The 16,358-nt window shown below is 47.2% G+C and overlaps 1 protein-coding gene across 1 annotated transcript in view; it reads left to right on the top strand.

Annotated features, from left to right (window-relative positions):
• Nucleotides 1–2,493: 2,493 nt before the first annotated feature.
• The window catches only part of LOC139411637 (unconventional myosin-Va-like), a 90,188-nt gene continuing 76,323 nt past the window's right edge, over nt 2,494–16,358 (top strand). The window contains exons 1-5 of the mRNA XM_071158233.1: nt 2,494–2,595; nt 10,917–11,027; nt 11,625–11,796; nt 11,885–12,029; nt 15,005–15,161. Of these exons, the coding sequence (XP_071014334.1) occupies nt 2,557–2,595; nt 10,917–11,027; nt 11,625–11,796; nt 11,885–12,029; nt 15,005–15,161 (624 nt within the window). The 5' untranslated portion in view covers nt 2,494–2,556. The remainder of the gene's footprint in view (nt 2,596–10,916; nt 11,028–11,624; nt 11,797–11,884; nt 12,030–15,004; nt 15,162–16,358) is intronic.

Genomic DNA, 16,358 nt, shown 5'->3' on the forward strand with positions numbered 1-16,358 from the left:
CTGTTGCCAGTACCAATAACTATAATTCTGCTGTTGTCAGTACCAATAACTATAATTCTGCTTTTGCCAGTACCAATAACTATAATTCTGCTGTTGCCAGTACCAATAACTATAATTCTGCTGTTGCCAGTACCAATAACGATAATTCTGCTGTTGCCAGTACCAATAACTATAATTCTGCTGTTGTCAGTACCAATAACTATAATTCTGCTTTTGCCAGTACCAATAACTATGATTCTGCTGTTGCCAGTACCAATAACTATAATTCTGCTGTTGCCAGTACCAATAACTATAATTCTGCTGTTGCCAGTACCAATAACTATAATTCTGCTGTTGCCAGTACCAATAACTATAATTCTGCTGTTTCCAGTACCAATAACTATAATTCTGCTGTTGCCAGTACCAATAACGATAATTCTGCTGTTGCCAGTACCAATAACTATAATTCTGCTGTTGCCAGTACCAATAACTATAATTCTGCTGTTGCCAGTACCAATAACTATAATTCTGCTGTTTCCAGTACCAATAACTATAATTCTGCTGTTGCCAGTACCAATAACTATAATTCTGCTGTTACCAGTACCAATAACTATAATTCTGCTGTTGCCAGTACCAATAACTATAATTCTGCTGTTGCCAGTACCAATAACTATAATTCTGCTGTTTCCAGTACCAATAACTATAATTCTGCTGTTGCCAGTACCAATAAGGATAATTCTGCTGTTGCCAGTACCAATAACTATAATTCTGCTGTTGCCAGTACCAATAACTATAATTCTGCTGTTGCCAGTACCAATAACTATAATTCTGCTGTTTCCAGTACCAATAACGATAATTCTGCTGTTTCCAGTACCAATAACGATAATTCTGCTGTTGCCAGTACCAATAACTATAATTCTGCTGTTGCCAGTACCAATAACTATAATTCTGCTGTTGCCAGTACCAATAACTATAATTCTGCTGTTTCCAGTACCAATTACTATAATTCTGCTGTTGCCAGTACCAATAACTATAATTCTGCTGTTGCCAGTACCAATAACTATAATTATGCTGTTTCCAGTACCAATAACTATAATTCTGCTGTTGCCAGTACCAATAACTATAATTCTGCTGTTGCCAGTACCAATAACTATAATTCTGCTGTTGCCAGTACCAATAACTATAATTCTGCTGTTTCCAGTACCAATAACTATAATTCTGCTGTTTCCAGTACCAATAACGATAATTCTGCTGTTTCCAGCACCAATAACTATAATTCTGCTGTTTCCAGTACCAATAACGATAATTCTGCTGTTTCCAGCACCAATAACTATAATTCTGCTGTTTCCAGTACCAATAACTATAATTCTGCTGTTGCCAGTACCAATAACTATAATTCTGCTGTTGCCAGTACCAATAACTATAATTCTGCTGTTTCCAGTACCAATAACTATAATTCTGCTGTTTCCAGTACCAATAACGATAATTCTGCTGTTTCCAGCACCAATAACTATAATTCTGCTGTTTCCAGTACCAATAACGATAATTCTGCTGTTTCCAGCACCAATAACTATAATTCTGCTGTTTCCAGCACCAAACCCACAACTCAAAGGGTTAAGTTTAGGTCTAGCTTACAGCGTGACGTTATTCTGTTGGAATGAATGGCAGCTCCTTCCTTTTCACTATAGAAAAATGTCTTGTAATTTTAATGCTGTCAAAATGACATCTCTGCTGTCACGGGTTGGTGAACAGAGTGTATCTAGTCATCAGGCTGCAGTAGGCTCCAGTAGTCAGTCAGGTCTAGCCTAAAGGGCATTAGGGAGAGCACAGTCATTTAGTAGCTCAGAGAAGAATACAGCATCTCTCAGCTCAAAGCGTGTCCACAGTGCGATCTACATGACATCCTGCTGCTCCACTCTCAAATACAGTCAGTCAGTCAGTCAGTCAGTCAGTCAGTCAGTCAGTCATATGGACCAAAATTCATATCACAATAAATTGACTGAATTATCACCAGAACGACAAGTTTATAACATTATGTGCACCACAGTTATTTTTAAAAATATTTCCCTTAACTACTATTAGCAAACGTATTTAATTTCAAACTTCACACTTCTCTAATAGGTTATTTATCATAATGAACAATATAAGCCAAATGTCCACATAAGTGGTTGGTGTGGATAATTTTTGGTTCTTCGTCCCAGCTCGTGTGTGTGTGTGTGTTTGAGCGAGGTTTTGTCTGCCTCCATTCTCATGTGACGGAGGGGTGGTAGTCTGGGCTGGGAGGGCGGGAGCTGGGCTGTTTGACTGAAATCTGGGTTGTCCAATGACAGGGTTGGACCAGAGCAAAGTAGAAGGCAGAGGGAGAGAGACAGAGTCCTGATCGCTGTCAGACACAATGGGAATATTTCATCTGTCCGCAACGCTATAACCATCACTCTAATCGATTCACCTGCCTCTGCTGGCCAGGTGTGTGGCAGGGAGTGTGTTGCAAGGTGTGTGTGTGTGTGTGGGGCCGGGAGGTGAAGAGGAGGGGGGCAAAGTTTAAGATAAGGCTCTGGGATCTGCTGAGGCGTGAAGATGAACGAGAATCAGGAGTTGGATTATATGTTTGTCAAAGTAAGTTCACTTCCTTTCATTTGGCTTGGTTTGGTTATTTCTCTATTGTGTTGTAGTAGAACGTTTCAGGCCTGTGTGTGAGAGCGTGGACTGTCCAGTAGCTCTGTGAGTTGGAGACAACATGGAGGTCAGACACACCCTGGTCTGCACTGATCTGGTGTCCTAACTAGTGTCCTAACTCCCCTGTCTCTCCTGTACCAGGAAGGGTTGTTTGTCTGTTGAAGTCTGCATCCTAAATGGAACCCTGTATGGCACCCAAAGGGCTCTGATCAAAAGTAGTGTACTTTATAAGGAATAGGGTGCCATTTGGGATGCTACCACCATGAGTGTTCCAGTAGGCCTTGGTACTTCAGCCAACACAAGAACAACAGAGGGCTGCCCAACAAGACTGTTTGAGACAGTTAGGAGCACTATCTAGATTATCATACCTACATACCTTCCTTCTGTCATACCCCTTTATACGCTCTTATACAATGGGAACTCTCTACTGTACTGTCATAGTCAGGGCTACTGTGCTGTCGTAGTCAGGGCTACTGTGCTGTCATAGTCAGGGCTACTGTGCTGTCATAGTCAGGGCTACTGTGCTGTCGTAGTCAGGGCTACTGTGCTGTCGTAGTCAGGGCTACTGTGCTGTCATAATCAGGGCTACTGTGCTGTCGTAGTCAGGGCCGCTGTGCTGTCGTAGTCAGGGCCGCTGTGCTGTCGTAGTCAGGGCCGCTGTGCTGTCGTAGTCAGGGCCGCTGTGCTGTCGGAGTCAGGGCCGCTGTGCTGTCGGAGTCAGGGCCGCTGTGCTGTCGGAGTCAGGGCCGCTGTGCTGTCGGAGTCAGGGCCGCTGTGCTTTCATACTGTAGTTACTGTAAGACAGACACTCTGTGGGTTGACACTGTCGGTTTTGAGAGCAGAGATGAAGGGGGGATGGAGAGAGGAAGGGGGGGATGGAGAGATGAAGGGGGGATGGAGAGAGGAAGGGGGGGATGGAGAGAGGAAGGGGGGGATGGAGAGAGGAAGGGGGGATGGAGAGAGGAAGGGGGGGATGGAGAGAGGAAGGGGGGGATGGAGACAGGAAGGGGGGGATGGAGACAGGAAGGGGGGGATGGAGACAGGAAGGGGGGATGGAGACAGGAAGGGGGGGGTGGAGAGAGGAAAGTGGGATGGAGAGAGCGAGGGATCTGGGTAATGAGATGGGGAGGGAAAGAGGGCGAACGAGCGCTCAAGGTAGTGTTTCCCAGGAAATCAGGGATTTTCATCAACATCGGTTTTCCCCAAGATTCCTACATCTGCCCCTCTCCTCCCCCCTCCTCTCCTCCTCTTCCTCCTGTGTCTCTGCTGAGGTGTGTACTGGGGAGCATTAAACCAAAGATGTTTTAGAAACTCTGTGGTTAAACAGAAAAGCAGCAGTTTCTCACATGAGGCTCTGTCATGTGATGAACCGGGTCATGTGATGAGGGGGCCGCAGTTTCCGCGAGATTAGTTCTACTGCTCACAGTGTTGACTAGACTAATTACACACACACACACACACACACACACACACACACACACACACAAAGACATTGAAGAACATTATGAACTGGGTGGTTCGAGCCCTGAATTCTGATTGGCTTACAACTGTGGTATATCAGACCCTATACCATGGGTATGACAAAACCTTTTTTACTGCACTAATTACGTTGGTAACCAGTTTATAATAACAATACGGCACCTCGGGGGTTTGTGGTATATGGCCAATATAAAGGGCCAATATACAGTGGGGGGAAAAGTATTTAGTCAGCCACCAATTGTGCAAGTTCTCACACTTAAAAATATGAGAGAGGCCTGTAATTTTCATCATAGGTACACTTCAACAATGACAGACAAAATTAGAAAAAAAATCCAGAAAATCACATTGTAGGATTTTTTATGAATTTATTTGCAAATTATGGTGGAAAATAAATATTTGGTCACCTACAAACAAGCAAGATTTCTGACTCTCACAGACCTGTAACTTCTTCTTTAAGAGGCTCCTCTGTCCTCCACTCTTTACCTGTATTAATGGCACCTGTTTGAACTTGTTATCAGTATAAAAGACACCTGTCCACAGCCTCAAACAGTCACACTCCAAACTCTACTATGGCCAAGACCAAAGAGCTGTCAAAGGACACCAGAAATAAAATTGTAGACCTGCACCAGGCTGGGAAGACTGAACCTGCAATAGGTAAGCAGCTTGGTTTGAAGAAATCAACTGTGGGAGCAATTATTAGGAAATGGAAGACATACAAGACCACTGATAATCTCCCTCGATCTGGGACTCCACGCAAGATCTTACCCCGTGGGGTCAAAATTATCACAAGAACGGTGAGCAAAATTCCCAGAACCACACGGGGGGACCTAGTGAATGACCTGCAGAAAGCTGGGACCAAAGTAACAAAGCCTACCATCAGTAACACACTACGCCGCCAGGGACTCAAATCCTGCAGTGCCAGACGTGTCCCCCTGCTTAAGCCAGTACATGTCCAGGCCCATCTGAAGTTTGCTAGAGAGCATTTGGATGATCCAGAAGAAGATTGGGAGAATGTCATATGGTCAGATGAAACCAAAATATAACTTTTTGGTAAAAACTAAACTCGTCGTGTTTGGGGGACAACGAATGCTGAGTTGCATCCAAAGACCACCATACCTACTGTGAAGCATGGGGGTGGAAACATCATGCTTTGGGGCTGTTGTTCTGCAAAGGGACCAGGACGACTGATCCGTGTAAAGGAAAGAATGAATGGGGCCATGTATCGTGAGATTTTGAGTGAAAACCTCCTTCCGTCAGCAAGGGCATTGAAGATGAAACATGGCTGGGTCTTTCAGCATGACAATGATCCCAAACACACCGCCCGGGCAACGAAGGAGTGGCTTCGTAAGAAGCATTTCAAGGTCCTGGAGTGGCCTGGCCAGTCTCCAGATCTCAACCCCATAGAAAATCTTTGGAGGGAGTTGAAAGTCCGTGTTGCCCAGCAACAGCCCCAAAACATCACTGCTCTAGAGGAGATCTGCATGGAGGAATGGGCCAAAATACCAGCAACAGTGTGTGAAAACCTTGTGAAGACTTACAGAAAACGTTTGACCTCTGTCATTGCCAACAAAGGGTATATAACAAAGTATTGAGATAAACTTTTGTTATTGACCAAATACTTATTTTCCACCATATTTTGCAAATAAATTCATTAAAAATCCTACAATGTGATTTTCAGGATTTTTTTTCTCATTTTGTCCGTCATAGTTGAAGTGTACCTATGATGAAAATTACAGGCCTCTCCCATCTTTTTAAGTGGGAGAACTTGCACAATTGGTGGCTGACTAAATACTTTTTTGCCCCACTGTACCCTTGCTAAGGGCTGTGTCCTGGCACTCTACGTTGCGTCGTGCTCCTGAGTCGTGGTATATTGGCCATATACCAGAACTCCTCGGGCCTTATGGTTTAATTATAATTGGGTTGGCTCATAGGGCCATTGATGCTCTCCATTTGAGCAGAGAGAGGCCTGGCCAGGGGTGGAGGTTGTATTTACTGCTGCTCTACAGCCCTTCAGTGTTTCATCCTCCCCCTCAGCAGTAGTGAAGACACCATGCCTGCAGGGTGAGGGCCGGCTGCAGTTCAACTCTCCTCATCCTCCCCCTCAGCAGAAGTGAAGACACCATGCCTGCAGGGTGAGGGCCGGCTGCAGTTCAACTCTCCTCATCCTCCCCCTCAGCAGAAGTGAAGACACCAGGCCTGCAGGGTGAGGGCCGGCTGCAGTTCAACTCTCCTCATCCTCCCCCTCAGCAGTAGTGAAGACACCAGGCCTGCAGGGTGAGGGCCGGCTGCAGTTCAACTCTCCTCATCCTCCCCCTCAGCAGTAGTGAAGACACCAGGCCTGCAGGGTGAGGGCCGGCTGCAGTTCAACTCTCCTCATCCTCCCCCTCAGCAGTAGTGAAGACACCAGGCCTGCAGGGTGAGGGCCGGCTGCAGTTCAACTCTCCTCATCCTCCCCCTCAGCAGTAGTGAAGACACCAGGCCTGCAGGGTGAGGGCCGGCTGCAGTTCAACTCTCCTCATCCTCCCCCTCAGCAGAAGTCAAGACACCAGGCCTGCAGGGTGAGGGCCGGCTGCAGTTCAACTCTCCTCATCCTCCTCCTCTCCTCCATCTGCAGTCACAGTCAGTGATCTGTAATGCTGAGTTGTGAAAGCTACATGGTGGATGTCTGGCCTGTCCTGCTTTGTCAGATCAGGATAAATAAAGGAATGAAGGACAGAGGAAGAGAGAACAAGAGGGGAGAAGGAGAGGTGAAAGAGAGGGAGAGATCTGACTGATGAAGTGAAAGCTCAGTCTTAGAGGGTTAATCTGCTTCTAATAATCCTGTTGGCTGTGAACAAATGTATTAACACTTCTGCTGTTACTTTCTCCCCTCCTGTCCTCTCTTCTCCCTCTCCTGTCCTCTCTTCCCCCCTCCAAGTCCTCTCTTTTCCTCCTCCTGTCCTCTCTTTTCCCCCTCCTGTCCTCTCTTTCCCCCCTCCTGTCCTCTCTTTCCCCCCTCCTGTCCTCTCTTTCCCCCCTCCTGTCCTCTCTTCCCCCCCCCTGTCCTCTCTTCCCCCCCCTGTCCTCTCTCCCCCCTCCTGTCTTCTCTCCCCCCCCCCTCCTGTCCTCTCTTCTCCCCCCCCTGTCCTCTCTTCTTCTCCCCCCTCCTGTCCTCTCTTCTTCTCCCCCCTCCTGTCCTCTCTTCTCCTCCCCCCTCCTGTCCTCTCTTCTCCCCCCCCCCTCCTGTCCTCTCTTCTCCCCCCCTCCTGTCCTCTCTTCCCCCCCCCCCTCCTGTCCTCTCTTCTCCCCCCCCCCCTCCTGTCCTCTCTTCTCCCCCCCCCCCTCCTGTCCTCCCTTCTCCCCCCTCCTGTCCTCTCTTCCCCCCCCTCCTGTCCTCTCTTCCCCCCCCCCCCTCCTGTCCTCTCTTCTCCCCCTCCTGTCCTCTTTCCCCCCCTCCCCCTATCCTCTCTCCTCTCTTCTGGGTCTGCCTCACTAGCTCCTAGCCCCTAGTACACTGTACCAGTAGCATCTCTCAGAGCCTTTCAGTATTCACTGCTGTGAAAGGACTGGTATAACCTGTGTGTGTGTGTGTGTGTGTGTGTGTGTGTGTGTGTGTGTGTGTGTGTGTGTGTGTGTGTGTGTGTGTGTGTGTGTGTGTGTGTGTGTGTGTGTGTGTGTGTGTGTGTGTGTGTGTGTGTGTGTGTGTGTGTGTGTGTGTGTGAGAGAGTGGAGGTGTAGTTCTCTGTGTAAGGATTAGATTAGAGGTAAATCCAGAGTTAATACAGTGTTGATCTTTAGTCTCTTAGTCAGTCCTGGATTAAAGGGTCGGCCTGAGTCACTCCTGTCTTTCCCTGCTACCAAACACGTATACACTACTCTAATACAACTAACCACTGGGGTGGGAGTTCGCCTATAGGTTAGACCTATAGGTTCAAATCCCAGGTCAGAAGGTTGCTGGTGTTCTTACTGGTTGCTCTGGGCCCCTGAGGAAGGCACTGAAGCACTAAACATCTCCAGGAGTAGACCTGCAGTGTGTAACAGTTTGTCAGGTTCATATTGAACGCTTGCCTCAAGCATATGTTAGCTCTACAGTAGCCCACTGAGCTAAAGCCTCAAGCAAGGTTACATCACACTCTGCTGCTTGCTGCAGACCCCTCTGTCCTCTCCCCCTCGTACACACATCTCTGTAGCTCTTCCTCTCACCCTCTTACACACATCTCTAGCTCTTCCTCTCCCCCCCTTACACACATCTCTGTAGCTCTTCCTCTCCCCCCCTTACACACATCTCTGTAGCTCTTCCTCTCCCCCTCTTACACACATCCCTGTAGCTCTTACTCTCCCCCTCTTACACACATCCCTGTAGCTCTTCCTCTCCCCCTCTTACACACATCCCTGTAGCTCCTCCTCTCCCCCTCTTACACACATCCCTGTAGCGCTTCCTCTCCCCCTCTTACACACATCTCTAGCTCTTCCTCTCCCCCTCTTACACACATCCCTGTAGCTCTTCCTCTCCCCCTCTTACACACATCTCTAGCTCTTCCTCTCCCCCTCTTACACACATCCCTGTAGCTCTTCCTCTCCCCCTCTTACACACATCCCTGTAGCTCTTCCTCTCCCCCTCTTACACACATCCCTGTAGCTCTTCCTCTCCCCCTCTTACACACATCCCTGTAGCTCTTCCTCTCCCCCTCTGATCAGCTGTTCCAGGTCATGACCAGGCAAGCAGAGGGTGTGTGACAAGAAACGCCTTCACTCTGAGTCATGAGGGCTGATGTCACAAGGGAGATAATATCTCCTTCTCTTCCTGCATCCTCCTCCTTATCCCTCTCCTCCTCCCCTGTATAGTTGACCAGTCTAGCTGACCCCCACTAGCACCATGTAGCAGACAGTGTACCTATGACTCCTCTCTGTCCGTGTCTGTGTTTGTGTGTGCTTGGGGTAGAGTTGTACCCTTCATCTGTCCTCTACTGTAACCCTGGGGATCTGTCTATAAATACGACTCAACCCCCCCCCCCCCCCCCCCCTCCTCACAATGTGGATAGGAAATGGTTTACACGCTTCATTGCTGCAGAAAGTGTGTGTGTGATTAGGAGGATCAGGAAGTGTGCTCAGCGGTGTATGGTGATGCTACTCAGTGAGGTGTGTGTGTGAGGCTATTTTTACCTCCACCCTCCCGTCTCTTTCTCACTCTCTCCATCTCTCTCACACATTCTCTCACTCTTTCTCTCACTCCCTCACTCCTCCTTTCCATTGCTAGGAGCTGGGCTGTGAACCGCTCTCCTCCAGGAAGGAACATGAGAGAGCGACAGAATAGCCTCATTAACCCTGCTATAGGATGACTGATACTGTGTTCTGTCGAGTCAGCACTTTTCTCTGCTGACCTCTGTATATACACACACACACACACACACACACTGCTCTGACCTTTCAGTGTTAAACACTGGTGTGAAAGATTAATTTCAATTCATTGTGGAGCATCACAAGAATACCTTATCCACTACATAGTGATAAACCATGATGACATGACGATGACGTAGGTCTGAATATGTAAGCAACCTACTACAATGGTGATTATTGTCTGTCTGTCTGTCTGTGTGAGTAAATGGCTATGAGCTAGATCATTAGACTTTTCCACAGAATGTTCCTGGAAGGTTGGCTGAGGGTTGCTGGAAGGTTAGGGTGAGTCATGAGGATATGAGAGCATCCGATCCGAGTGCCAACAGTCTTAGTGCCAACACACACACTCACACACACATACACACTGAAGCTTGGTTTCAGTCTTCATGTAAATCCTTCCTACCAATGAGATTCTGACACGTTTTACAGACTGTTCTAAGAGCGTTAGTTGGCGTATCAAAGACAGGAACCAGTTGTGTATAGGATACAGTAGTATTCAGGTCAAGCAGGCCCATTTTCCCAAACAAGCAGTATCATGGGGCGGCAGGTAGCCTAGTGGTTAGAGCATTGGGCCAGTAACCAAAAGGTTGCTAGATTGAATCCATGAGCTGACAAGGTAAAAATCTGTCATTCTGACCCTGAACAAGGCAGTTAACCCACTAGGCCGCCATTGTAAATAAGAATTTGTTCTTAACTAAACATTGTTGCACTATGGAATGAGACCCAGACCGGCCTGCTGTGTGTGTGCCTCTGAAAGGTCTGTGTATACAGGTCTGCTGGTGGTAATAATGGGCCAGGATAAACCAGGATAAACCAGGATAAGCTTTGTGTAGCGCTGATCATCATTGAGCTGCTTAGTGAGATGTAAAGATTACTGATTGGCCATCTGATTGACCTTTCTAATGGCAGCTGTTAAAGCTCTCCTCCGTGTGTGTTACGGATGTGGTTCTGTGAACTGCACTCTTGTGAGCCTGAGGCCTGAAGACTTCTGTTAGCTGCCCGTGCTATAACCTGACGACTTAACTTCCTGAGCTAATGCCGTGGCTTTAGCTCAGCGGACCAGCACAGTCTAGTGGAAGGCTGAAGACCCGGGATCAAACCCAGTCAGTTTTACAGTGTTTTTGTTTCTGTGTTTTTCACGTCTTTGATCAGCTGACAGATGGTTAGATGGTGAAATGATATCCAACCAACCATGGAGATACAACAGCCTCAGTCAGCACTGTACCAATCTGATACAGCAGCAGGTTCTCTCTGCAGTAGACATTGAGTCTGGGGACAGTACTGGACTGATATAGGCCTTATGTAGCTTTCTGACTTGGAGAACACACTCTGTAGTATGTTTTTATGTCATGTAGAACCTTTCTCTCCCTTCTCACTCTCCTTATTTCTCCTCTCCTCTCTCTCAGTTTGCTCGGGTGTGGATCCCTGATGCAGATGAGGTGTGGAAGTCAGCAGAGCTCACTAAGAACTACAAACATGGAGATTCCACCCTACACCTCACACTGGAGGATGGAATGGTGAGTACTGGAGGAGAGGAGGAGGAGATGGTGGTGTAGGGTTGGGTGGTTGCATAACATCCTCTCATTTGTAATGAGATGCGCAGTACACACACACACACACACACACACACAGCGAATCTATCTCATTATTGGGTATTGGAGTAGTTGCAAAGGGCTGTTGTCTTCACACTGCAATATATCACCATACATATCATAAAAACATGTCCATGTGTCGATGTCAACCAAGTCCAATAAACCGTTCAGAAGGAAATGGGGGCAGAAACCTGACCCATTTGGTGGCATATTTTGATACATGTGTGAGGCTTATGTTCACCAACTGTCTGTTTTTTATGTCACTGAGTTACATAAAACCAGGTCCCTACTCAGCACACACACCACAGGAGGCTGGTGAGGGGGGGATGAATTACAATAATGGCTGGAATGGACTAAATGGAATGGTATAAAGCACAATGAAACAATGTTTGAAACCGTTCCATTTATTCTGTTCCAGCCATTACTATGAGCCCGTACTCCCCAATTAAGCTGCCACCAGCCGCCTGTGATACACACATATATTGTGTGTGATAACGTCTCTGTTTAATCTGTGCTGTCCAGGACATTGAGCACAAGCTGGATGATAAGACAAAGAACCTTCCTCACCTCCGGAACCCTGACATCCTGGTGGGGGAGAATGACCTCACAGCTCTTAGCTACCTCCACGAGCCGGCCGTCCTGCACAACCTTAAAGTCCGCTTCACCGACTCCAAACTCATCTACACATACTGTGGTATGCCCACACAGACACACAAGGGTCTCTCACACACACACACACACACACACACACACACACACCAACTCCTCCTCTCTTCCTGTAGGTATTGTGCTGGTGGCCATTAATCCCTATGAGAACCTTCCCATCTACGGTAGTGACATCATCAATGCGTACAGTGGCCAGAACATGGGAGATATGGACCCTCACATCTTCGCTGTGGCTGAGGAGGCTTACAAACAGATGGCCAGGTGGGTGTGTGTGGTGTGCGTGCGTGCGAGTGTTACCTGCTCAAAGGTAGTATACACAGATTTCCCATGTTTCAAACAATGTCAGACGGACATTCCAATGGAAGCATAGTACAGTGTGTGTATTTACGGTCTTGTTATTTATTTCACTTAGGCAAGTCAGTTAAGAACAAATTCTTATTTACAATGACGGCCTACCAAAAGGCAAAAGGCCTCCTGCGGGGACGGGGTCTGGGATTAAAAATACAATATATATATATATATAGAAATATAGGACAAAACCAACATCATGACAAGAGAGACAACACTACATAAAGAGAGACCTAAGACAACAACATAGCAAGGCAGCAACACATAACACAGCATGGTAGCAACATAACATGGTAGCAGCACAAAACATGGTACAAACATTATTGGGCACAGACAACAGCACAAAGGGCAAGAAGGTAGAGACAACAATACATCACGTAAAGCAGCCACAACTGTCAGTAAGAGTGTCCATGATGGAGTCTGTGAATTAATAGATTGAGATAAAACTGTCCAGTTTGAGTGTTTGTTGCAGCTCGTTCCAGTCGCTAGCTGCAGTGAACTGAAAGGACGAGCGTCCCAGGGATGTGTGTGCTTTGGGGACCTTTAACAGAATGTGACTGGCAGAATGGGTGTTGTATGTGGAGGATGAGGGATGCAGTAGATATCTCAGATAGGGGGGAGTGAGGCCTAAGAGGGTTTTATAAATAAGCATCAACCAGTGGGTCTTGCGACGGGTAAACAGATCAAATCAAAGTTTATTTGTCACGTGCGCCGAATACAACAGGTGTAGACCTTAATTAATTAAAGGGAAATGCTTACTTACAGGCTCTAACCAATAGTGCAAAAAAAGGTATTAGGTGAACAATAAGTAAGTAAAGAAATTAAACAACAGTAAAAAGACAGGCTAAATACAGTAGCGAGGCTATAAAAGTAGCGAGGCTACATACAGACACCGGTTAGTCAGGCTGATTGAGGTAGTATGTACATGAATGTATAGTTAAAGTGACTATGCATATACGATAAACAGAGAGTAGCAACAGCGTAAAAAGAGGGGTTAGGGGGGGGGGACACAATGCAAATAGTCCGGGTAACCATTTGATTACCTGTTGAGGAGTCTTATGGCTTGCGGTTAAAAACTGTTGAGAAGCCTTTTTGTCCTAGACTTGGCACTCCGGTCCTGCTTGCCATGCGGTAGTAGAGAGAACAGTCTATGACTGGGGTGGCTGGGGACTTTGACAATTTTTAGGGCCTTCCTCTGACACCGCCTGGTGTAGAAGTCCTGGATGGCAGGCAGCTTAGCCCCAGTGACTGGGTACTGGGCCATACGCACTACCCTCTGTAGTGCCTTGCGGTCGGAGGCCGAGCAATTGCCGTACCAGGCATTGATGCAACCAGTCACGACGCTCTCAATGTTGCAGTTGTAGAACCTTTTGAGGATCTCAGGACCCATGCCAATCTTTTTAGTTTCCTGAGGGGGAATAGGCTTTGTCGTGCCCTCTTCACGACCGTCTTGGTGTGTTTGAACCATTCTTGTTTGTTGGTGAACTTGAAGGAACTTGAAGCTCTCAACCTACTACAGCCCCTGCTCCACTACAGCCACCCCCCCCCCCCCCCCCCCCCCCCCCCGTCTTACCGGAGTGTGCTGTTCTATCTTGCTGGTGCAGTGTATATCCCGCTAGCTGAATATCCATGTCGTCATTCAGCCACGATTCCATGAAACATAACATGTTGCAGTTTTTGATGCCCCGTTGGTAGGATATTCGCGATTGTACCTTGTCTAGTTTATTGTCCAATGATTGCACGTTGGCTAGTAATATTGACGGTAATGGCAGCTTTCCCACTCACCTCCTGAGGGTCCTCACGATGCTTCCCGCTCTGTGTCTTCTATACCTGCATCTCCTCCTCTTGCAAATAACTGAGATGTTGCCCCTGTCGGGTGTTTGGAGAATGTCGTGTGCTTCCTGCTTGTTGAAGGAAAAAATCTTTGTCTAATCCGAGGTGAGTGATCGATGTCCTGATATCCAGAAGCTCTTTTTTTTGCCATAGGTTACGGTTGCAGAAACATTATGTACAAAATAAGTTAAGTTGGTTGGGCGCCCGTAAAACTGCTGCCATTTCTTCCTGCACCATTTTACTTAGTTTACAGATGACCAGTTTACAGAGGAGTATAGAGTGCAGTGATGTGTCCTATAAGGAGCATTGGTGGCAAATCTGATGGCCGAATGGTAAAGAACATCTAGCCGCTCGAGAGCACCCTTACCTTACCTGCAATTGTTCCCGAATGAGTGAGCGTTCATGTGCAAAGGATTAGCATTTCAATTGTTATAATTATTAACTCTGTAGTGACTTCTTAGTCGACCCCCACTTCCCTTTTGTCTAACACGCCGCCATGCCGGTTTAGCCCACTAGGGCACATTCACCTATCATTTCTTGTAACCATATTTACTTTGTTTGTTTGTATGTGCACTTCTGTGATTGTTTAGTTAGTTAATAAATAAATTATTTAAGACAATTGATGTATGGATGACTCATAGTGAAGACTGGGTTCGTGCAGATAACCAACAATTTACGATGTTTGGAATGAGACTAACATGAGGTAAAGTAAATCATTCATTAATCAGAAGACTATTGATCAGATATGAAAATATCGGCATTGATCTTTTCGTTTGACGGAATGAGCACACAGAGCACTCACTCACACACACACACACTCTGCAGCATAGTGACCTATGGTCCCAGTTGGCATCTATACAGCATGTTGTCTGCTACAGTGACCTCACACCGTTTTCAGAACCATAATGGAACTAAGTAATGACTTTCTGTTTTTATCTTCTATGATTTTTGTTATGTGTGTATTGTTGTATTGGCATGACTGAGCCAAATAAGCTGCCACATGGCAGACTCTTGCTTCCCTCACCGTCTCAGTCTTTCCTTCTCTCCTGTATTAGAGATGAGAGGAACCAGTCTATAATCGTAAGCGGTGAGTCGGGAGCAGGGAAGACTGTCTCAGCTAAATACGCCATGCGCTACTTTGCTACGGTCAGTGGAGCAGCCACAGAGGCCAACGTAGAGGAGAAGGTCCTCGCATCCAACCCCATCATGGAGGTATGACTCCTCTCCCTTCCCCTCGCCTCTCTTCTCCCTCTCCTCGCTCCAGTCCTCTGCAAAGCCTGCTTCATGGTGTGTTCATGTGGAGTCTGGGAGGGTTAGTTCTCTCCCCTGTGTCCATATGGCCTCTCCCCATCTCCTCTATTTCTCTCCTCCCTTCCCTCTCCCCATCTCCTCTATTTCTCTCCTCTCCTCCCTTTCTTCTCCCCCATCTCCTCTATTTCTCTCCTCTCCTCCCTTTCTTCTCCCCCATCTCCTCTATTTCTCTCCTCTCCTCCCTTTCTTCTCCCCCATCTCCTCTATTTCTCTCCTCTCCTCCCTTCCCTCTCCCCATCTCCTCTATTTCTCTCCTCTACTCCCTTCCCTCTCCCCATCTCCTCTATTTCTCTCCTCCCTTCCCTCTCCCCCATCTCCTCTATTTCTCTCCTCCCTTCCCTCTACCCCATCTCCTCTATTTCTCTCCTCTCCTCCCTTTCTTCTCCCCCATCTCCTCTATTTCTCTCCTCCCCTCTCCCCATCTCCTCTATTTCTCTCCTCTCCTCTCCCCATCTCCTCTATTTCTCTCCTCTACTCCCTTCCCTCTCCCCATCTCCTCTATTTCTCTCCTCCCTTCCCTCTCCCCCATCTCCTCTATTTCTCTCCTCTCCTCCCTTCTCCCCCATCTCCTCTATTTCTCTCCTCCCCTCTCCCCATCTCCTCTATTTCTCTCCTCCCTTCCCTCTCCCCATCTCTATTTATTTCCTCTCCTCCCTTCCCTCTCCCCTTGGTGTAAGGATGAAATCACTCCTCTCACAGACCTGTCAGCCAATCAGTGGCCAAGCCTTCTTCATGCTGTGTGTGTGTGTGTGTTGATGTAAGGACACATTACCATACTAGCCTGTGCAGCTGAAAGCCTCCTTGTCTTTAGGGAACAGTAGCCGTGTGTTTTCTCTTAGCTCCGCTAGAGGAGACTTTTCTCCTTACACACACTTTAACCCCTATATAGTCTCTGTCTCTCTGTCTGTCTCTCTCTGCCTGTCTGTCTCTCTCTCTGTCTCTCTGTCTGTCTCTCTCTGCCTGTCTGTGTCTCTCTGTCTTTCTGTCTCTGTGTGTGTGTGTCTGTCTGTCTGTCTCTGTCTGTGTGTCTCTGTCTGTGTCTGTCTGTCTCTGATTGTGTGTGTGTCTCTGTCTGTCTCTCTCTGTCTGTGTGTCTCT

Source organism: Oncorhynchus clarkii, chromosome 6 (assembly GCF_045791955.1).
Source record: "Oncorhynchus clarkii lewisi isolate Uvic-CL-2024 chromosome 6, UVic_Ocla_1.0, whole genome shotgun sequence".
Taxonomy (NCBI): Eukaryota; Metazoa; Chordata; class Actinopteri; order Salmoniformes; family Salmonidae; genus Oncorhynchus; species Oncorhynchus clarkii.